The following is a 23755-nucleotide window of genomic DNA, read 5'->3' as shown; positions in this document are numbered from 1 at the left end:
CCAAGGGCCTGCTGTGTACTAGGCACTGTTCTAAGTCCTGGGGAGACAAGTGAGCAAGACTGAACTGACCACACCCACAGCTCTGCCCTCCCTCTAGCGGAGAAGACGGATGACAAATTAGTGGTAAGACAGGCTGTGGTCTGTCCCATGGAGGACTATGAGGCAGGGGCCGAAGCTACAATTTCAGAGGGAAATGAGGAAGATAATGTTTAAGGAGGGACCTTTGTCATTCAGGGCTCTCCAGAAAAGCCATATTTCATTAGACGTGTATGTCTTATTATATATATCTCATATATCATGTATTTTATTATATATCATATGCTATCATATAGCTCATTGTATATATCATATATATACCCCAAATTATTTTACATATAGTGTACATGTATTACATAAAATATATAATGGATGTTGCATTATATAATTTATTGTATAATTATGATACAATGTATGTGTTATATATGTATATTATATATATTATGTGTTATTTTATATTTAAGTACACATATATACATATATAGAGAGAGTAGAAAAGCACCCCATTTTTCCTGAACACCAGATGTGTGGGGCTTCCCCCACCCCATCCAGCTCTCAGACATCAGCTGGATGTCCCGCAGTTCACCTCAACTGGAGGTAGCATTGATTCCACAGGTCGAGGGCTCACCAGTCAAGGACCCAGTCCTATGGGACAGTCCCCCCACCCTGCGCACCGTTTCAGATGCCACTCACAAGTCCAGACTGTCACACTGTCACCTGTCTCTCCGAGTGACTGGCCACCTATCAGAGGTTCCCAGTCTCCATCCTTGGGTTTAATTTGTTAGTGGGGCTCACAGAACTCAGACACATTTTTCTCACTAGGTTACTGGTTTATTATAAAAGGATCCGATAGAGGACACAGCGGAACAGCCAGACAAGGAGGTACACAGGGCGAGGTCTGGAAAGGTCGCTGAGGGCAGGAACTTCTGTCTCTGTGGAGCTGGTGTTCACTAGCTGGAAGCTCTCTGAATACTGTGCTTTCTGGGATTTTATGGAGGCTTCCTCACCTGGGCACAATCATTAAATTCATTTCCAGCCCTCTCCCCTTGCTAGAGAAGAGGTGGGTGGGAAGCTGAGAATCCCAAGCTTCAAATCGCGGCTTGGTCTCCGGTGACCAGCCCACCCAGTCACCTCATCGGAACAGAAGACACTGCTATCACCCAGGAAATTCCAAGTGATGGAGGAGCTCTGGGCCAGGAATCCCATGAATCTATTTAACATGTTCCTGTTATCTTTCAAGGAGACCCAAACCATTCCATCTACAACACTGTTTTCTGCAGCGTACATACACCATCTCATTTATTCCCCACAACCAATGCATAAGGCAAGGACTACTATCACCTCCATTTTACAAATGAGGAAACGGGTTCAGAGAGGTGAAGAAACTTGCCCAGAGTCACACAGCAGAAGTAAAATCTGGATTTAAATCCAGGCAGTCTGGCTTCAGGGCTTCTGTTCATGTTGGCTCCAGTATTCCACTCCTTTTCCATCATTTATTGAGTGAGGGCCTCGTTTCTCATCCAGTGGTGGCTGACAGCAGGTACTTGCTAGGAGTATGGAGTACCACGTGCCAGGTTCCATTCTACATTTTCACGAGTACTAACTCATTCCGATGACTCTAGACATTTACACAACATGATCAAAATACTATATGTCTTCCTCTAGGGCATCTGGTGAAGGCTGGTAAGCATGGGACGGCCTGCAGTGGGGTCGGGGCAAAGGCTCAGGGTGATGCAGCCCCACATGTCACCCCCGGCACCCCTCACATCCACGCTGTGCGATCTCACTCGAGCCTCCGAGCCTCCCTGAGCCTCAGCTTCCCCATCTGTGCACTGGATGACGTGGCGAGAACACCAGTGTTTGTGACAAGTCTGGAGCACGTGCCACGTGCTCAACAAATGTCAACTATAGTGACAAGGTGCTGCCACCACTGCCTTATGGGGAATGGTGTTGAACTCAGATCCCCTCTTCTGGGCTGTTCCGGGGGAGGGAAATCTCATTCCACCTCACTAAAACTCCCCTGGTGTCCTCGGGTTGGTGTCAGATGTCCACTCCTGGGCAGACTTGCTGACTGCCCAGTGTGCCCCCGCCTCAGGCCTTAGCTGGCTCCCGGTTCTCCTGCTGCCCTGTTCTCCACCGTAGCCTAACTCCGTGTCTCATGCTTCTCTGACCCACTCACTGCTGCCTGGCACCACCAGAATGTAAGCTCAGCACTTGGGGAGCGCATCCCTGTTGGTGCTGCACCCCCATCCTCGGCTCCAGGCAACTGTGCCCAGGTGCACTGGGACTGCTGTAGAGCAAGGGGCCGCCAGGCCCCGTCCCAGGCCTGTTTCCCACATCCTGTCCCACTTTCTGGGACCAGGTGGCCATGTGTGAAATGGGAGCTGGCACTCCTCACTTCACCCCTCCACTCTCTGCCCTGTGCCTTTCACGAGCGCACTGTGCAGGACAAGGGAACCTGAAGAGACAGCCTCATCCCACCAGGACGAAGATGCCAGGAGCTGGCAGAACCAGGACAATGCAGGGGACGCACAGGGGCCTGGAGACAGTGGCTGCTGGTCTCTCAGCTCCCAGATGGGCCAGAGGCAACAAGCTTCCCCGTGCCGCTTCCTGACCACACTGACTTGGGTCTGCCAGACTGGCTGGTCTTGGCTGCCTCCTCTGGGACCTGCAGCAGATGCCCCCCAGCCTGCACACAGATCTGAGGGGAGCCAGCTGCCAGTGGAATCCCAGCAGGCGCCACGTGGGCCACTTCTGCTGCAGGTCCTAAGGCACCAGACTTGCCTCTTCTGGGCGCTGTCCCTGGGGCCGCTGGCTGCGGCACGCGTGCACCTGCAACCCAGCTCTGACCAGCCCTGGATGGGGGTCCCCGGGGATGGGGGTGGGGGGCCCAAAATGTCTGTTTTCTTTGTTCGAGAACGAGAGGGAGGAAGCAGGAGATACAGAAACAGAAGGCCAATAGGATGGTGGGCTTTGTTCTCAAAGGTTGGGTCCACTTGTGAGGTAGTAGGACTTCCACTGGAACAAGAACCCCCTGTTGAAACGCTCACTGCCCCATTTCAGGCTGAGGCGCCCGTGGAGGGGGGAAACTTGCTCAGGCTCACATGGCCGGACTTGCGGTCCTTCCCAGCCACCTTCCACACTGGTCAGGGCTCACCACAAAGGCCTCCGCACGTGCAGTTGCAGATTTCATCCCCCACCAACCCCCGTCTCTCCCAGTGCCCCCCACCCAGTGGCCTGAGCGATAGTTCATGCAGATGACAGGAAGGGATGTGTGGGGACAGAGGTGTGCCAGGCACGTTGAGACAAGCAGGCATGAGGCTGCAACTCTTAGCTCCTGGGGGCGCCCCTGGCCAGCCCCCTGCCACAGAGGGGACTGAGGGCTCTCCTGGTGACCATGGCAGTGACAGCACTTCCCAAAGGAAATGCCACATGCAGCAAGACTTCAGTCTGATGATTAAGGCCAGAGCAGCCATGCGATTTTAAGCCCGTTCACTTGATGCCACAGGGCCACCTCCCTGGATCCTCCCTCCTTCCCGTGGACTGGGATCTGGATGGAATGACCAGATGGGAACGTCAGGGCATGAACAGCTTCATCCTGGGGCCACTGCCACTATTTCAAGAATGAGGGAGAGACCCAGACGTAGGCCCTTCCACACTCGGCACTTCTCAGGTCACAGCAATCAGCTGGCAGGTAAGTCCACAGAATGAAGCTTTGTGTTCTTGTGTCACTGACTGCAAGAGGTCTGTCTTCACGTGGACATGACCACGAAATGAAGAGGGAAGGCAGCCTGAGGATGAGGCCAGCACAGGAAGGGAAAGCCAGAGAACGAGAGCACCAGAGCTGTGTTCCCGATGCTATGACTGGAACAGACCTAGCCTGATGCCCACCTGGCTGCCAGACATCCCAAAGCCCGTCTGCCTGGTCATGCACTCCCGAGTAGTTGTGTTTCCTACTCCCAACACGAAGTGCTCAATAATATAAATGATTTCTTAAAATAAGCTGTCCACTCTGTGGGCACCAGTGTCCAGATGCATGGGACATTCGGAAACACCGGGACACTGGCGACAAGTAGCATCAAATGTTAAACAGGAAGGGCAGCGTCAGGCATCCCTGGGTGGCACAGCGGTTTAGCGCCTGCCTTTGGCCCAGGGCGTGATCCTGGAGACCTGGGATCGAATCCCACGTCGGGCTCCCGGCGCATGGAGCCTGCTTCTCCCTCTGCCTATGTCTCTGCCTCTCTCTCTCTCTCTCTCTGTGTGTGTGTGTGACTATCATAAATAAATAAAAAATAAAATAAAATAAAGTAAAAAAAAGGAAGGACAGCATCAGTGGCCCTCAATGTACACAGTGTCAGGTCAGCCTTAGAAGGCTCACTTGGAGCTGCCTTCAAGTTAAGCTGCAAAGGGATGCTTGGGTGGCTCAGTGGTTGAGCATCTGCCTTTGGCTCAGGTCAGTATCTCAAGGTCCTGGGATCGAGTTCCACATTGGGCTCCCTACAGGGAGCCTGCTTCTCCCTCTGCCTTTGTCTCTGCCTTTCTCTGTGTCTCTCGTGAATAAATAACATCTTTTTTAAAAATTTAGCTGCAAAAATCAGTATAAAAATGGACACTGTGTCCTCAGATACACACACTCAACCTAGTAAGTATTTAAATCCGAATATCAGGCCTGCTGGTGTTCGCCTGCCCTCCCTCCTCCCGCAGGCACTGAGGCGGATTTTGACAGGACCACTGGGCCTGTATCTTCTGCACCTGACAACAGTCTAAAATTACACTGGTGTCTCTTAATTAAAAGTTTTATTTTAAAAAAATTTAACAGACTCTGAGAAACTTCGGCATCTGCAGTGCTTACTGTTATCTGCTGACTCTGAAAACCACCTTCCCCCCTCTCCCCGCCCCGCTTACAGCCTGCCAGAGTCTTAGGCTTTGTAGCCTGGGGATGGCTGGACAGAGAGGGGGATGGCCGGATGTGGGAGGGGGGGATGGCCAGACAGAGGGACAGAGAGAGGGCCCCTCTGGCTTCCACCCCAACGGGGAACCACAGAGGGTGACCACCTGACATCTGGACTAAAGCTAGGGTCCAGAAATGTCCCCATGTTCACATCTTGAATCCATCTCCCTGCCAGCCCCATCTTGCACTTTACAACTGACTGTTGCCCCAAAGACACTGGATGCGTCATCCCAGGTCCTGCAGCTCACTGCCACGTCCTGGAACCCTGATGCCCAGGTTCCTGGCACTCCTGGAAGCTTCAGCCACATTGACCCTGACTATGGTCCCCAGGGCATCAGATGAAGAGGAATGTGCAGGTGCCTCGAAGGGAGACACCCCTCTGGCCCATGCTACCCTGGGCAACCATGTCAGAGCTGTTGCACTGACGGCAGGCATGAGGGATCCATCCATCTGCTGCAGGAAAGCCCCCACACAAGAAGACCCCCAGCCTAGGCCTCCCCTATGTGTGGATCCTCAGATGGCGTGTGAGGTTGGTGTTCCGGCTGAAGGTTTTCCCACACTCGCCACACTTGTAGGGCTTCTCCCCTGTGTGAATTCTCTGGTGCACGGTGAGCGAGGAGTTCTTGATGAAGGCCTTCCCGCACTGGCCGCACTTGTAGGGCTTCTCGCCAGTGTGGATGCGCTGGTGCTCGATGAGGTATGCGCTCTGACTGAAGGCCTTGCCGCACTCGCCGCAGGCATACGGCTTCTCACCTGTGTGCCCCATCTGGTGCACAAGGAGGGACGAGCGGCCCGTGAAGTGCTTCTTGCAGATGTAGCACTCGTAGGGCTTCTCTCCGGTGTGGATGCGCTGGTGCTGGGTGAGGGACGAGTTCTTGCTGAAGGACTTGCCGCATGCATTACACTCGAAGGGCTTCACACCAATGTGGAAGCGCTGGTGCTGGATGAGGTAGGAACTCTGACTGAAGGCCTTGCCACACTCACCACATGCATACGGCTTCTCGCCCGTGTGGTTTCTGTGGTGCAGCGTGAGGGACGAGCTCTTGTTAAATGCTTTGCCGCACTCCTTGCAAGCGTATGGCTTCTCGCCCGTGTGTGTCCTCTGGTGCTCGGTCAGGTGCATGTTCTGGCTGAAGGCACGGCCACACACATCGCACACATATGGCTTCTCCCCCGTGTGTGTCCGCTGGTGCACGATGAGGTGCATGTTCTGGCTGAAGGCCTTGCCGCAGTCCCCACAGGCGTATGGCTTCTCACCTGTGTGCACCCGCTCGTGCTGTGCCAGGGACGAGGTCTTGCGGAAGGCCTTCCTGCACACGTCGCACACATATGGCTTCTCACCCGTGTGCGTGCGCTGGTGCACAATCAGGTTCATGCGCTGGCTAAAGGCCTTGCCGCAGTCCCCACATGCATATGGCTTCTCCCCAGTGTGCACACGCTGGTGGATGGTGAGGGACGACCGCTCAATGAAGTGCTTCCCACACACGTCGCACTCATAGGGCTTCTCGCCAGTGTGGATCCGCTGGTGCTTCATGAGGGACGAGCTGCGGCTGAAAGCCTTACCACATGCGCTGCAATCATAAGACTTCTTCTCCGCGTCTCGTCTGAACGGCTGGCTGAGATCCAGGTCACCCGAGAAGGCCTCCCTGCGCAGGACAAACGGCGGGGAGCCCTCTTCCCTCAGTGGGGCCGTGTGGGTGCTCCGCGGCACCAATGCCTTACATTCCTCATGCTCCAGCCAGGTCCTCGCTTCTCCCTGCTGCCTCTCCCTCAGGTCCCGCATCCACATGCCTTCATATGCCATGCCGTGGGCACCATGCCTTGCAGGGCCTTCCCCAAGCACCCTGACAGGCGAGCAGTGTTCCACGTTGTCCTCTGTTGGCCCCGATTGCTTCATTTCCACTCTAGTCTCCAAGTCTGGGGGAGGAGAAGGAGAAGGGAAAGGCAGGTGGTTATAAATGCTGGGCCTGAGGGATGTAGCAGGATGGGAACAGAGACACAGCAGGGCAGGAATGGAGATACCAGCAGGTGACCTGGTCAGAGGGGAAGCAACGAGCTGGCCACAAAGGCGGTTTAAGGAGGCTGAGGGAGCAGGAAGTGTCCCCTCAAGAGGGCGAGAGGGCAGTGAAGGACAGCCAGCAGGCAGCCAGCAGGCAGGAGCTCCCATGGAGGGATGGCTGAAGAGAAACAACGGGTGGTGAGCTGGCTTGGATGGGGCGGACCAGATGCTCTTGCTGACCCCAGCAAGGAGTTACCACAATGGGTTCCTCCTGAACATCCCCAACCTCTTGAGCTTCCCAAAGCATCAATTTTTCTTAGAAATGGTGAGAGGACAGCTGACATTCATGTGGCACATGCTGCCGACCCTCCTGCCCCCCTCCTGCCAGCCAAGCTCGCTCCCCCTCCTCTGCTGCCTGGTTCCGAAGCGGCAGGTGTCCCCAGAAGCTGGTTCCAGGCCCCTCTGCCTCTGCAGACTCCTCCCTCCTTGGCGCTCACAGCCATGTGGCAGCTCCAACCCCTGCCTATGTATAGCCTATTCATTTCTAAATCTCTGTTTCCAGTCTAGGGAAACTCTCCTGAGTTCTGGACTCCGTGTGTGGATCAACAGCTTCATGTTAAAACCATGAGATCTATGGGGCACCTGGGTGGCTCAGCAATTGAGTATCTGCCTTTGGCTCAGGGCCTGATCCCAGGGTTCTGGGATTGAGTCCCACCTCAGCCTGCTTCTCCCTCTGCCTATGTCTCTGCCTCTCTCTCTGTGTCTCTCATAAATAAAAATATTAAAAAATATTTTTGAAAAAGTAAAAAATAAAAATGTAAAGATAGGGCCACATGGAGTGCTTCTTCCAAGGAGGCCACAGGAAGCAGGTGTAGACTGGCATCTGCTTCTGCTGGCCCATTTAAAACCCCAGCCTAGCCCAGCACCACTGATCTCTGAGGCCTCTCTCCTAAATCATGCAGGGCCATGCCAGGGGTGGTGGGGGTGGGGTGGGGCGGAGGGAGTCTGGACCTCCAGCCCTGACCTCCTCTAGGCTCTGCTGACAAACATTCAAAAGTCTACCTGGTGTCCCTCTGGGATCCTGCAGGCCTGTTCTGCACGTCTGAGATGGAACCTGTGGGTTTGGAACCCCCGCCCCTCCAAAATCAACGGCAAAAAGACTTAGCAAAGTCAATGAGACACAGAAGGATTGATAGTGTATGACTCCAGTCATGTGAGGTTCTTGTCATTATCACATTCACAGAGAGAGAAAGAGAGAGAGAGAGAGAGAGAGAGAGAGATCGTGGCACCAGAGGCTGGGGGAGGGCATGGGGGATGGCCTTTCATGGCAACAGAGTCTGAGTTTTGCGAGATGAAAATACTTCTGTTAGTGGATGGTGGGAGCTGCGCATCAGTATGAATGTACTCAGTCCCACTGAACTGTACACCTAAAAATGGTTAAAATGGTAAATTTTATGTATTACCTTACCACTTAAAAATTAAGGTAAAAAAAAAAAAAGACTCAGCAGGCATCCCTGACTCAGCAGGCATCCCTGATTCACCCCCTTTCTCCTGCCATCCAGAATGCTAACAAGAGTCACTGGACCAGATCTCACCATCACCCCTGCCAACAATCCTGTCAGCCACCCCAGATTTCCTGCCTGTAACAAAGCAAACCCAGAACCCTCACCCTGCTACAATGCATTTTCCACTGAGCAGCAAGAGGATCTTCTTAAGAGTCAGACCAAACCCTCCAGTGTCCTCCCCATGTGCTGCTGAGAGTCAAAGCCAGCACCTTCCCTGGCCTGCAGGGTCCTTAGGATGGAGCCAGGCCCCATCTCCTAACCTGCCTCCTATCATCCATCCCTGCTCACTTGCTGTCAGCCACACTTGCCCTAAGGTTCCCTTTTTATTCCCTGCCACATTGTCCACACCAAGTTCTTCCTGCCTTGAGGCCTTTGCACCTGCCACGGCCCCACCTAGCTTCCCACTGACGCTCGTTCTTCAGCCCTCTCTGTTAACATCCTCCACGGGGAGGCCTTCCCCATCCATCCCACGATGGGAAGGCATACCCCTCCTGCTCATCTCTTGCCTGTTTCACTGTGAGCACTCATTGCAGTCTATGGTGACTCTCTCTATCCTTGGCTCTGTTTATTGCCAGGCTCCCTGTGGAAAGTGAGCTCCATGAGGGCACCTTGTCCAGGCCCTGCTCCTACAGCAGTGCCTGGCACACGGAGGCTGTCAGATGAACACGCAATGGGTGCCTGCCACATGCCTGGCGTGGCGCTGAGCGATCTGCACGGTCCCTCCACGTAGTCCTGACAATCACACGCAAGTCACGTACTCTTACGATTGTGCGCATTTTACAGATGAGGGAACGGAGGGATCCAAGAAGCAAGTCACAAACTCAAGGTCACGGCACATTCGAGGCGGAGCTGGGATTCTCGCGGTCGGATCCCAGAGCCATGGGCCCTGATGACTCACTGCTTTGCCGTGGGTTGCTTTCCTATCACAGAGGAAGAGATATTAGAGATACTCAAGGCAGGAGAATGATGGTGGCTTAGTCACCTGGGGCATGATGCTCAGATGTCAGGGCAGATGGCATGGGACATGAAGGCCCTGGGGTCAGGGCAGGAAGGGATGGCGACCCTCTGGGGGGACCAATGGGGTCTGAGACCTACTGGGAGATAAACTGGCCGTCGCTGCCGAGATCAAAGTAGGCAAAGTCTCAGCTGTGAAAACAGTTCTAAGTCTTTCGGAGCAAATGCTGAGAAGTCAGGAGCTGGGAGGCACAATGCCAGCACAACACAGTCAGTCTATGGGGCTGGGTGAGGAGGAGCTTCCTTTCATGGATCAAAACCCATCAGGAGAGGGATGCCTGCCTGGGTGGCTCAGTGGTTGAACATCTGCCTTTGGCTCAGGTCATGATCCCAGGGTCCTGGGATCGAGTCCCGTATCAGGCTCCCCACAGGAAGCCTGCTTCTCCCTCTGCCTGTGTGTCTTCCTCTGTCTGTGTCTCTCATGAATAAATAAATTCTTTAATAAAAATGTAAAATGTGTCCTGCCATCTCATCTGTCTGTGTTAGCTGTTTGGTGTGTATTTTTAGAACTTCCTTCCCTATAGCACACCTTTTAAAAAAAAATACATATAACACACCTGGGCACACACACACATATGAATGCACACTTTTTTCTTCCCTCAAATGGGGCTTCTGTCCCAGAAAGAGTAAAAACGGTAAGATTTCTGTTCAGTCCACAGTGGAGGGGGAGAGGACAAAATATATAAAACAAAGGTTTTAAGACACTGGACATCAGCCAGTAAAGGGCAACATTACCTGAGAGGTGGGATCACAGAGGCAGGTCTTATGACCACCCAGTTTACTACTCATGGGAAAGGCTATACAGGCTGTGGCATGGTGGGGGGCAGGGCAGGGAAACTGAGGCATAGCCTAGCAGACTCCCCTGAGCATAGAGAGTGCTCTGGAGATCTGCAATGTCCCAGCACTGGATCCCTGATCAGAGCGTGTGTACTATGAAACTACCCAAACTTGGGAAAAATCACCCAAGAGGATTTGAGAATGTACCCAGAGCCAATCAAGGCTGGGAACAGTGCCCTGTCACAGCAGCCAGCCACATAACTCATACCATTTAATTCACTGGCACCAGGTGGGCCACTCAGATGGTCATGGGGAAAGCAAGCTGTCTAGACTGAGCATGGGTCATAGAGCCAGAAACTGAGAGCAGACCAATGACAGTGTTGGCATCACAACAGACCCCTATGGAGGAGACAGAAGAGCCCAGAACTAGACTCCCATACATATACACAGACAGCTGATTTTTGACAAATGTGCAAAGGCAATTCAGCAGCGGAAATTCAGTGGAAATGCTCAGCCTTTTCAATAAACAGTGCTGGAACATCTAGAGAGTCACTTGATGAACAAAAAGAGCTTCAGTTAACACTTTTGCATCATTACAAAAATTAACTCTAAAGAGATCGCAGAACAAAACACAAAACCTAAAACTATCCAACTTAGAGAAGAACACCTTTGTGGCCTTGAAAGAGCAAAGATTTCCCCAATATGGTATCAAAAACATGATCCCTAAGGAAAATGGCTCATAACTTGGACAAAATCAAATTAAAACCATCTGTTCTTCAGCAATTAGTGCTGGGGTACTTGGATACCCACATTCGATAGTGACATTAGACCCCTTCTCTACATAATTCACAAAAATTAACTCAAAATTAACCTAAATGAAGAACCCAAACTACAGAAGTCTTACAAGAAAACAGAGGAGTGGATCTGCATGACCTTGGGTTGGGCACTGGTCTGTCGGACAGGTTAGCTAAAGCATGCATAACGCGCACCCCCAAGAATAGCTAATGTGACTACGATCGCACGCACCAAGTATGGACAAGCACACGGAGCAACTGGGACTCCCAAGCACTGATGGCAGAGATGTAAAACCATCCCACCACCCTGGAAAAATGTCTGGCAGTCTCCTCAAAGGTTAACATACACATACCATGTGATTCAACCATTCAACTCCCTGGGGTTTGCTCAAGAGGAAGGAAAGCAAAAGTCCATAGTGGACATTGCACACACGGCTTCATAGCAGCTTTATTTGTGGCAGCTCAGAACTGCAGACGGCCCAAATGTGCATCAAGGGAACAGATAGGGGACATGTGGATGGCTCAGCAGTTGAACATCTATCTGCCTTTGGCTCAGGTCATGATCCCAGGATCGAGTCCCACATTGGGCTCCCTACAGGGAGCCTGCTTCTCCCTCTGCCTATGTCTCTGCCTCTCTCTGTGTCTCTCATGAATAAATAAAATCTTTATTTTTAAAAAAGATTTTATTTATTCATAACAGAGAGAGAGAGAGAGAGACAGAGGCAGAGACAGAGGCAGAGACAGAAGCAGGATCCATGCAGGGAACCCGACGTGGAACTCGATCCCAGGTCTCCAGAATCACACCCCGGGCCGAAGGTGGCGCTAAACCGCTGAGCCACTGGGGCTGCCCAATAAAATCTTTAAAAAAAAAAAAAAAAAAAAAACCCAAGTGAATGGATAAATAAATCATGGTCTATCCATAAAGTAGGATATTACTCAGCAATAAAGAGGAGTGAACTAATGATACTATCATACAACATGGGTAAACCTCAAAATAATTATGCCGAGTCAAAGAAATCAGACGCAAAAAAAAAAAAGCACACACACTGTATGAGTGTATATATGTAAAATTCCAAAATATGCAAATTAAACCACAGCGCTGCTGCAGTAAAGCATTTGCACATAACGTGGTTGCCTGGGGAATGGAGGATGGGTGCAGGAAGCATGGGGAGATGTTACAGGGGGGAATCAGATATATTCATTATCTGGATCATGGTGATGGTTTCCTGCTGGGTGTACACAGATGTCAAAATGCATCAGACTATTTGCTTTAAATATGCAGTTAATTGTAGATCATTTACACTCCCATGAAAGTTCTTAAGAAAAATGGGAACATATTCTTGTTCTGGAAGTTAGTGATTTTGACCTAACACTGAATCAAGGGACATCTTTCCATGTCAGCATCTACAAAGAATGCTCCTCTTTGAAGAGCTACATGGTCTCCATCATACTGATACGATTTGATGTGTTTACTCACTCTTGAATAAATGGGCATTTTGGTCACTTCTCCTTTTCTTCCAATGTAAAAGTCTGCACACTTAAGGAAGATATCTAAAGGACAGATCTCTAAAAATGGAACAGTTCAAAATGTACTTGATAATGCCAAACTGTCCTCCAAAATTGCTGCCCCAAATTTATATTCCTAAAACAGGAAAGTTCTTTTCCTTACACCCTCACATATATGCTATTATCATTCCTCACTGGCAAAAACTATATTTCTTTGACTTGATTTGTTTTTCTTTGACTCTGGTAAGGTTTATAAATCTTTTATAAAGTGTAATTTTGTGTATCTATACATTTATGAACTGCCAGCTCATGTTTGGTCTTTCTATCATTCTGTTTCTTGTTTCATTCTTGTTTATTCCTAGGAGCTCTTTATATAATTATAATCCTTTGTTATACATGTGGTAAATATTACTCCCCCATTTCATTACCTATCAATTTTATTTTTATCTTTTAACTTTCTATATAGTCAAATATGTCCATCCTTTTTCTTACTTCTTTGTAGTCCTCAAGTGACAGGCCGATGGTAATTCAGTGAAGCTGCCCCCTTACCCAGAGACACCAGGTTCCTGTAGTTCTCCAGCATCACATCTCTGTACAGGTCCTTCTGGGCAGGCTCCAGCTGCTGCCACTCCTCCTGGGTGAAGTCCACTGTCACATCCCTGAACGTCACTGATTCCTGTAAGACGAAACCCACAACCACTCACCACAGGGCCCTGCTCACACAGATCTGAAGAAATAGCCAGAAAAGCCAAGGAGATTTAGGGGAGGCACACAGGATGTATCTGAATTGATTTCAATAAGGTGTGGAGTTCTGAAGGGACCAACCACTCAGTGTTCTTCGTGTCTGCTTATACTGGGATGGTCCCCTGACAGAAGTAAAACAAACGTAAGACTGTTTAGAACAGAAAGTCACACACTTTAGAAACAGAGAAGGAATCAAAGGTACAGGGGATCCCTGGGTGGCGCAGCGGTTTGGCGCCTGCCTTTGGCCCAGGGCACGATCCTGGAGACCCGGGATCGAATCCCACGTCGGGCTCCCCATGCATGGAGCCTGCTTCTCCCTCTGCCTAGGTCTCTGCCTCTCTCTCTCTCTCTCTCTTTCTCTCTCTCTCTCTCTCTCTGTGACTATCATAAATAAATAAAAAAATTAAAAAAAAAAAAGGTACAGTGACTGTAACCCCATGATCGGACAGGTGTGTTAGCTGCCCAGTAAAGGCAGACTTCTAGATAGGATCCAATAGTTCAGCACGCTGTCCAGAGACCATACAGGGCTGTAAGCACTGAGCCAGGTGCTTACATAGAAGTTCAAGAACGAGCACCTCATGGATGAGGCATATGAACATGTACACGAATCTGGTCAATACGCTGTGAAGGTATTAATGAAATCCTCTAGGTGCCTGAACAATGGCAGCTTTAGGAGGTGTCCAGGAAGACTTCAGAAAGGTGATACCGAATATGGTCTGAGGGTGGTCGGAGCAGTTGGGGCTGTGGGGGAGGTTGGATCAAGACCCAAGGCATAAGAGGCAGATGAGGCCATGGGGATTGGTGGGCACTTCCCGCAGTGGAAGCCTCCGTGCCTTCCCAGCTGATGCTGTAAACCCAGTGCATAAAGTGAATACCCTGTAGCATGGTAGGGAATGATAGTAGTGATGATGTCAACCACACAGTGACAAGACCTGTCACTATGCAGTTGCTGGGGCCCGGGTCCTGTCCAAAGTGCTTGTTATACGTTGAATCATGCCCACCTGCAAGTCCCATGTGCAGGTCCGAACCCCGAGCACCTCAGAATGGGATGTTATTTGGAAACAGGGACACTGCAAATCTCATTAGCCAAGATGAAATCATACTGGAGCAAGGTAGGTCCTTAATCCTACATGACTGGCATCCTCATAAAAGAGACATTTAGACACAGACATTCACATGGAAAGAACACTGTGTGCAGACTGGCGCTATGCTGCCACGAGCTAAGAACTCCCAGAAGCTTGAAGGGAGGCCTGGAACAGCTCCTCCTCCAGGGCCCTCAGAGGAAGCAGGGCCCCACCAACACCCTAACCTTAGGGACTTCGTCCTCCAGAACTGGGAGAAGACAGATTTACACTGGGGGTCCCCCAGTCCATGGTGCTTTATTACAGCAGCCTTAGCAAACCAGTATACCCGTCCTGCTCACTATCCTATCCCCAGTGCTTCACACAATGCCTGGCATCTAGTAGGCGCTCAATAAATAGTTCCTGAGTGAATAAATGGATCAATGAGGAAGGATGGCGTGAGAATTAAGTTAATCCATGTTTGCTGCTCAGAAAAGTATATCCATACAATAGGTGCTCAATAACCGTCAGCTACTGTTACTGCCACCCACAGGTCCTTGACTCCCTCCTGGGCACTGAACACCCCTCTCCCCAAACCCAAACCATGGCTCATCATCCCTGGGAGGAGGCCTCATCTGTTGGCCAGTTCTTTCATTGTCCCAGAGCCTGCCCAGTATCCTGGCCTCATGCTGGCCTCCCTGTCTCAGGGGCCACCACCACTCAACGCAGAAGCAGCATGTGGTAGTGGCTAAGGCTTTGGACTTGGAAGCTTGGGAGCCTGCAGTAAAATCCTGGTTCTGTCTCTCCTGGGCTGTGTTTCCTTGGGCAACAGTCTCAACCCTTCTGGGCCTCATTTGGTCAATGGGCTTCATAACAACAATGTCCTCCCTCCGTGGTTGTCATGGGCCTTAAGTGAGGTGAGAAGGCATATATGCCTTCTAGCACAGTGTCTGGTACAGCTGACGTAAGCTCTTAATGAATGCCAACTTTTGCTATTGTCATTTGATTAATTTGACATTTCATATATATCTTATATATACTTTTTATTAATAATAATTATCATATGATATTATTTGATTCTTTGACCTAATACATCCTTTGGCCAGTCCTGCTAATAATTTCTTATTTTTTAAAAAAGATTTTATTTACTTATTCATGAGAGACTCAGAGAGAGAGGAACAGACACAGGCAGAGGGAGAAGCAGACTCCCTGTGGGGAGCCCTATATGGAACTTGATCCCAAGGACCCCAGGATTATGACCTGAGCCAAAGGCAGACGCTCAGCCAATGAGCCACCCAGACATCCCTAATAATCCCTTCTTTTTTTTTTTAAGATTTTATTTATTTATTCACAAGAGACACACACACACAGAGAGAGAGAGGCAGAGAGAGAAGCAGGCTCCATGCAGGAAGCCTGATGCAGGACCTGATTCCAGGACTCCAGGATCACACCCTGGGCCGAAGGCAGGCGCTAAACCGCTGAGCCACTCAGGGATCTCCATAAAGTGGTTTTTTAAAGAAGGGATTATTAGGGGATCCCTGGGTGGCTAGCGATTTAGCGCCTGCCTTCGACCCAGGGTGTGATCCTGGAGTCCTGAGATCGGGTCCCGCATCAGGCTCCCTGCATGGAGCCTGCTTCTCTCTCTGCCTCTCTCTCTCTGTGTGTGTGTGTGTGTCTCTTGTGAATAAATAAATAAAATCTTTTTTTAAAAAAAAGCCACTTTATTGAAGTATGGTTGCCATACAAAAAGCTGTGAACATTAATTAATACAATTAGATAAGCTTGAAAAGTACATACCCATGTAATCACCATCACAATCAAGGCCATGAACTTATCCTTCAGGCAGCTCAGGTGGCTCAGTGGTTTAGCACTGCCTTCAGCCCAGGGCCTGATCCCAGGGATTGGGGATCGAGTCCCACATCAGGCTCCCTGCATGGAGCCTGCTTCTCCCTCTGCCTGTGTCTCTGCCTCTTTCTCTCTGTCTCTCATGAATAAATAAATAAAATCTTAAAAAAAATACAGAATACGTGATGCTTGGGTGGCTCAGTAATTGAGTGTCTGCCTTTGGCTCAGGTCATGATCCTGGGGTACTGGGATTGAGCTCTGCATCGTGCTCCCCACAGGGAGCTTGCTTCTTCCTCTGCCTGTGTCTCTGCTTCTCTCTGTGAGTCTCTCATGAATAAATAAAAATCTTTAAGAATATGTATAGAATAAATGAAGAAACAAAGAGCAAGCCTGGGAAAATATCTGCCGTGACACCACACACACACACACACACACACACACACACACACACACACACACGTTTAAAATTTCAAGAAGACAGAGTCCCATAAACTGGTAAGGCGCCACACAATCTACCCACCCACAAAAGTGGCTAACATTTTCTGAAAATAAACTCTTACTAATCATAATACAGGCAACACTACTCAGAAAGAGATAGTGTGACACTGTTTGTCACCCATCACACCCAAGGTCTATTCCATGTGTCACTTATACCCCACGTGCAGAAGGAATCTCAGCCATGGCCGGCGCAGACCTCTCTTCTAGCCTGGCTGGAAGGCATACCACCGCCACTGGCTGGGAAGGTGTTAGAAGCCTCGTGGAAGGCCTCAGAAACACCCAACTCAGGGTTCCTCCTCAAGGAATACCCCCTAAGAAATCATACGAAATGCACAGAAAGACTTATGTGCCAGCCACGTCCTTCCTGACATTCACAACCATCAGTTAACTCGAAACCAATAAACATCCTACAACAGGGGAACCATGAGAGAAGTCAGCTATGGCCCTTAGTGGAATTCTCACAGCTATTGACATGGATGTGACAGGGAGCTTTTAAACACGTGGAGAAACACTTAGGATAAAATCTTCGACGGAGAAAAACCAAGATATAAAAACTGCTCAGCCAGGGTGATTCTCATTTTTGCAAAACAACATGCATCCAAGGGAGAGAAAGACACACAGACATTCGAGTAGTTATCTCCTGGGGTGAGATCACAGGTCACTCTGATTCTCTTCTCTGTGTTCTTCTGGATTTTTCTAGACTCTTCATCATGATCATGCATTTCCTTTTCTACCAGGTATTTTCTTTTCTGGGCAGCCTGGGTGGCTCAGCGGTTTAGCGCCGCCGTCAGCCCAGGGCATGATCCTGGAGACCCTGGATTGAGTCTCATGTTTGGCTCCCTGCATGGAGCCTGCTTCTCCCTCTGCCTGTGTGTGTGTGTGTGTGTGTGTGTGTGTGTGTGTGTCTTGTGAATAAATAAATAAAATCTTAAAAAAAAAAAAAGGAATTCTCTCTTCCTTTTATGATTGGCTATGTACAGCATAAAAAATTTATTTTTTTAAGAAAGTCAAAGTCACCAGATCAACATTTAGGTACATTGACCACACAGCCAAGCAAGTGATGTCTGTAAAGTTTATAATGTTTCAAAACAAGGGAAATCCTTATTGATTAAAGTTGGATGCAGGGAGAGAAAAACAATATTAAAATGGCAGAGCTAATACTTGGTCAGTGTTTTAAAATAATAATCAGAGAAGGAAGAAAATAAGTGAATACACAAATACCGACATGATTTATATATGGGGAGAGGGACCATGGGTAAATTATATTGTCCTACCTGCAGCTTACTGGGTTTTCTCTGTTTTCTATAAGGAGTGTTTTATAGGTTACTTTTTTATTATTAAATATTCCTGGCATAAAAGGAGGTTTAGAGAAAAACACAACACACAGCCATACGGGTACAAGTACCACCCAATAAAGCAGAGAACCTAGTGGTGAGAGCCACAGACACCCAGGTGCACTGTCCCTGGGTGTCCTCCCGCTTCTCCCCAGAGGCAACTGCTCATTCCAGCCCCGGTTTTGCACCTTTACATGCATGTGGATGTTCACAGTGACTCTCATGAAGCTGGTACAGCACTGCCCAGGAGCCTCTGCAGGGGCGTTTCTCATGCTTGCTATGAGGTGTTTAAACCATCAGTTCCCAGGTGCCCGTTTGTCTCCTGGAAGTCCCGAGCAGAGGGCTGGTCCCTCCCAAGCTGCCCTATCCCCCTTGGCTGAGCCAAGGCAGCATCACGGGCAGGCAAGGGGCTGACAGACCTGGAAAGGGCAGAGCAGAGGACAGCAGCACCCATGCATGCCACCATCCCCCCTCTACAGACAGGGCCAAGAATGTGAGCCCCTAAGGGGGCTGGGGGCGCAGAGGGTCATCCCTGGGTGGGAGCCTCTGGAAGGGAGCATGACGGGGGGGGCAGGACTCACCAGAGCCTCAGCCATCAGCAGCTGGGTGGCCATCCCTCCAGGGCCCAGGTCACCGGGATGGGCGGACTATGGTTGGGAGAGAAGAGAAAGAGAGAGAGAGAGAGAGAGAGAGAGAGAGAGGAGACACACTGTGAGAGACCAGGCCTGGGCCTGCTTCACAGGACAGACTCAAACTCACCAGGAAGACAGGCAAGGAGAAGTACACACATTAGTAATAAACTCTAAGCACCCCCCCTCCCACACGCACACCCCAACACCTGCACACCCCCTGCATGCACATACTGACACACACACCTCCGCACAGAAAGCACATGCTGACACCCGCGCATCCATTCCACAAGCTTCTGGGGCCCCCTGCCTGCTCCTAGCCACCTGCTCAGACGTCCTTCCCAGATCTAAGTGTGGGTCTGCAGCCCCACACCCCAGCCCTGTAGGCGCCCCTACACCTCAGGATTCAACCAACAGACAAGAGGAACCTGGTGCCTGAGAGCGCACAGTAGGAGATCAACACACAGCAGCTGCTATTCCTGCCATTGGCTAAATATATTCTGAAGGGTGGGATGCAGTCAGCTTCCTATTCAAGGGTCTTCTTTCTCACAGCACTGCCCCACTGCTGTTTACGATGGTTACACAGAATGTCCTTCATGCTCCTAAGCTGATTTAGGGGTGCCTGGGTGGCATGGCTGGTAGAGTGTCCAATTCTTGGTTTCAGCTCACTTAGTGAACCTGGGGGTCCTGGGTTCGAGCCTCACATCAGGGCCTGCACACTCAGTGTGCAGTCTGCTTGAGATTTTCCCTCTCCCTCTCCCCCTTCCACTCATGCTTGCTCGCACCTCTAAATAAAATCTTTTTTAAAAATATTAAAAATAAACTCAGTTGATTTATTTACCAAAATAAATAATTTTAAAAGTCAGTGAGCCAATTTAAATTAAAAGACAAAATACTGGACAGGCGGCATAGGTTGGGCAAATTCTTGGGAGTGTGAAGCCAAAGGGCCACCCACTTTAACAAGCAAAAAGTTGCAATTTTAACTTGCACATAAGGACAGGCTGGCAGAAGCCTTTAGAACACCAGTTCTCTGCCAGGGGGGTGATTTGGGGCCCAGGAGACATCTGGCAACATCTGAAGACATCTGCAGGTGCCACAACTTGGAGGAGTGTGTGCTATGGGCATTTGGTGGGCAGAAACCAAGCATGCTGCCCAGTATCCTCTGCTGCACGAGGCAGCCCCCGCAGCAAAGACTCCCAATAGCACGGAAGCTAAGACACCCAGGCACAGATCACAAAGACACAGGCTCAGGTATCTTAATACTCAAGTCTGTAGACTCCACGGCACCACGTCTGGCCTGCAGATAGCCCTCAATAACCATTTTCCTGTAGCTTCCCACAGCATTAGAAATCATCCACAATTGTCCCAGCTGCCCAGGTGGCCCTCATCATGGTCTGCCCCTGCTGACCATCCCCCTCCACTATCCCCTCCAGCACAGGCCCCCAGGCACTCTGGCCTTCACAGCTGCTCCCTCTTCAGGGATGCTCTTCCCATGACTAGCTCTTCTCATGGCCTACTTGGAGAAGTAGATCCTCTACCTCCAGACCCCTGAGCTCAAGTGGCCTCCACCCCTTCTGCCATCTTCCTATAACACACATGATCATTGACAGCTGACACTTTTTAATGAAGTGTTCTCAGATTTCTCATCTGTCTTCCCTCCACTGGAATGCAACCCCCTAGGAAGCAGAGATGATCATTTCTGGACGGGCTCTTTAGCATCTAGGACAACGTCCGGCACAAAGGAAGCACCGAAACATAGAGAGGAATGAACAGAGGAGCAAACTTGAGTGCTGGCAGAGAGACAGAGAAACGAGACCTCTCACACACAGCTAAAAGAAATAGAGTCCCTCATCTCTCCAGAAAGTGAGGCAGCAATATATGAACCCCATAAACCACCAACCCTGTCTGAGACTCTACCCAAAGCAGAGTTCTACATAGAAAACAGACGTTTATTGTAGCGCCATTCCTAGAGGCAAACGACCAACCAACCAACTAACCAACAAAAAGTCCTGGAAACAATATAAGAAGTACCCATTGGGAAGGGAGAAGCTGTGTTATGAAGGATCATGTCATCTCTACAGAAGAGGAGTCTGTTCTGCATTTACTCACATCTGTAATGTCACTAAATGAGAAATGCAATTCATATAAGAGTTTTATACTGAACTTTAATAACCTCTCTGTGTAAAAACAAGCCAGCACACGGGGTGGGGCGGGGGGCAAGTGCAGTGTGCTTCTGTGCAGCATTTCTGAGCCTGGGGAAGGGAAAAAGTAGGGATGAGAAGTAGGCGTTATTCATTGTTTTCCGGTTCTGTTTCCTGGATGTAGTCATTTTACATTACTGTCCTGATGTTTGAAACAACATTTAACTTTTAAAAAGATATTTTTAGGGCACCTGGGTGGCTCAGTGGCTAAGCATCTGCCTTCAGTTCAGGTCATGATCCCGGGGTCCTAGGATCAAGTTCCACATCGGGCTCCCCGCAGGAAGCATGCTTCTCCCTCTGCCTATGTCTCTGCCTATCTTTCTGTGTGCGTCTCTCATGAATAAATAAATAAAATCTTAAGAAAAAAATTTGTTTAAACGAAGCCCATGAACTCATAGTGACTGGCCCTGTGAGGTGACATGTGCATGGGCCTGGTAACTGTCGAACCGGGTGTGGCATTTCCTTCCTTCCATTGTTTCTAGGGGAGAATCCCATGGGGAAAAATCCTGGAACTTTGTCTCAGGCAAGTTGAAAGGACAAATCCTGGAACTTTGTCTCAGGCAAGTTGAAAGGAAAATTTCAAACAAAAATACCCTTTTGTTTGGTAGTTTAGCATGGGGGCTCTGGAACTGGATGCCTGGGTATAGGGCCAGGTGACTCATTAGTCTCTGTGCTCAGTTTCCCCATTTGTAAAATGAGGGTGATAAGGGCTCCCGCCTGTTACCAGAAGGCTTCTAAATGAGGTAGTCCCAGTGAAGTGCCAGAATGGCACTCTGAGTGCACAATACACATTCCCTGAACACATAAACCTCTGGTCAGGATGGGGCAGAGATCATGACTCCCTTTTAAGGAGAACACTGTGGGAGAAGGCAGGGAAAGAAGGATCACCTCCTCTCAGCCCCACATGCTGTCACCCACACACTGCCTTGCAGCAGATTCCTAGCCCCTCCAGAGCTTTCTATGGGCCAGACAAGTCTGTGAGGGCATGGAAGGAGCTGGGGAGTCTGGGAGCCCCAGGCCAGGCCCGCCTATCCAGATATGCCAGGTCTTTCACATCTACTTTTGGGAGAGGCACACCCAGATGCACTCACGTGCGCACGCCCACGCGCGCGCGCGCGCGCGCACACACACACACACACACACACACAGAGTAATGGCCAAACACAGAGACACAGATAGATGCACTGATAGAGAAACACACCCCACATCCAGGGACAGAGACAAATCCAGAGGCCAGGAGCAGACACAGGTATGCACAGAGGGACACCCTCAGAGACTCTCTGGCCCTGCTGACAGGTGCACGGCCATGCACAGGCAGGACCAGACAGGTGTGCCATTGGATGGCACCTTCAAGGACACTCTTGGCCCTGCTAATAAAGGCAGACAGGTGCACAAGCATGGACAGGCAGGGCCAGACAGGTGCGCCCCAGGACGGCACCCTCACAGACACTCTGGTCCTGCTGATAAAGACAGACAGGTGCAGAGACACGAACTGACAGGACCAGACAGGTGCGCCCAGAGACACCACGATAGGCAGGCGTGCAGGCACAGCGAGGCAAGCCCACAGGAGAACGCCCGGACTCACACTAACTCACACACTGGTACGATTGCAGGGCCGGCGCACACGCGGTCAGACACACGGATCCGCCTCCGTCCGACGGGAGCCCAGTCTCCGCTGCCCCTCGCAGGTCCGCGCCCCTCCCCTGATCCACCCCGCCCGCAGTCCGCACGCCACTCACCTGCGCCCGCACGCCCCCTCCCCCAGGCCAGGGTCGGTCCGCGCTGGGTGAGCGGAATGAGGGACCCCGCCCCTCCCCCTCTCCTCCAGCCCCGCCCGCTGCCGTCTCACCCGCGCGGCTCGGCCAGGACAATGACCCGCGCCCGCTGGGCCCGCCCGGCCGCACTGCGCCTGCGCGGACGGGCGGACTACACTACCCAAAGACCCGCGCGCTACCGTCTCCACTCTGGTGTTCGCCAAAGGAACGGAACGAAACCGAGCAGAGCCGAGCCCAACCGAGCGGAACCGAGCCCACCTGAGACCGGATTGCGCCCTTCCATCTCCCAGAGGTCCCAGCAGCACCGCTGCCAAGGAGATGGCCTGTGTGTGGGGAGGAGGGAGGAAGGGGGCGGGGCGAGAGGGAGGAGAAGAGGGAGGAGGAAAGAGGAGGAAGACGGAGGAGGATGAAAGGGAGAAGCGGAGGAGAGAGGGAGAAGGGAGAGGTAAAGGAGAAGGGCCGGGGAGGGAAAGGGATGAGAGGGGAGGCCAGGGAAGGAGGAGGAGGGGCCAAGGAGGAGGGCGGAAGATGGGGAAGGGCATGAAAGAAGGAAGAAGAAACAGTGGAAGGAGGGGGAGGGTGGATCTCTAAGAAGGAGGCACGGGGCGGGAGGAGAGAAGATCGGAGGAGGAGAGGGAGCAGTAGAGAAGTGGGTAGGGAACATTCCTAGCAAAGGTGGGGCCGTAGAGCATCTTCTGCAGTCGTCCTGGTCCTGCAGCCCGGCCTGTGAACTGCACAAGGACCAAAGTGGCAGGAATACTGTTGGGGGAACAGGGGACTAGCTGAGAACAAGGCAAGAGCTTGGGGCAGCACATTGACAAGTCCTTGAAACAAGGAAAGGGACATTCCTCTATGGACTCAACTGCCTCGATGTTCATACTTTGCTAAGGGCAGAAGGCAATCTTAGCCTGACCCCCAGGAGCCTCCAAGCCTACTTTAACATATAAAAATTCCTTTTGAAATTTCCTTTAATTCTAAACCCTCAAGGTACGTGTTGGTAATCATCCCCCAAGTACATGGCCCACT

At 50.7% G+C, this 23755-nt stretch overlaps 1 protein-coding gene across 13 annotated transcripts; it reads right to left on the bottom strand.

Annotated features, from left to right (window-relative positions):
- Positions 1 to 845: 845 nt before the first annotated feature.
- ZNF71 (zinc finger protein 71) lies at positions 846 to 23301 on the bottom strand. Of its 13 annotated transcripts, none has more exons than XM_072760176.1 (5): positions 22988 to 23301; positions 18706 to 18771; positions 13192 to 13318; positions 9310 to 9471; positions 846 to 6904 (listed from the first exon to the last, which is right to left on the bottom strand). In XM_072760176.1, the coding sequence occupies exon 5, from the start codon at positions 6882 to 6884 to the stop codon at positions 5487 to 5489; it is 1398 nt and encodes a 465-aa protein (XP_072616277.1). In that variant the 5' UTR covers positions 6885 to 6904; positions 9310 to 9471; positions 13192 to 13318; positions 18706 to 18771; positions 22988 to 23301; the 3' UTR covers positions 846 to 5486. The 13 variants fall into 13 exon arrangements, with proteins under 13 accessions (XP_072616277.1, XP_072616281.1, XP_072616275.1 ...); XM_072760180.1 differs by having other exon boundaries at positions 9241 to 9471; positions 22988 to 23026; XM_072760174.1 differs by lacking the exon at positions 22988 to 23301 and adding an exon at positions 22804 to 22861.
- Positions 23302 to 23755: the final 454 nt, after the last annotated feature.

Source organism: Vulpes vulpes, chromosome 1 (genome assembly GCF_048418805.1).
Source record: "Vulpes vulpes isolate BD-2025 chromosome 1, VulVul3, whole genome shotgun sequence".
Taxonomy (NCBI): domain Eukaryota; kingdom Metazoa; phylum Chordata; class Mammalia; order Carnivora; family Canidae; genus Vulpes; species Vulpes vulpes.
Note: the sequence above shows the minus strand (reverse complement) of the source record. Positions and strands in the feature narration are given on the sequence as shown.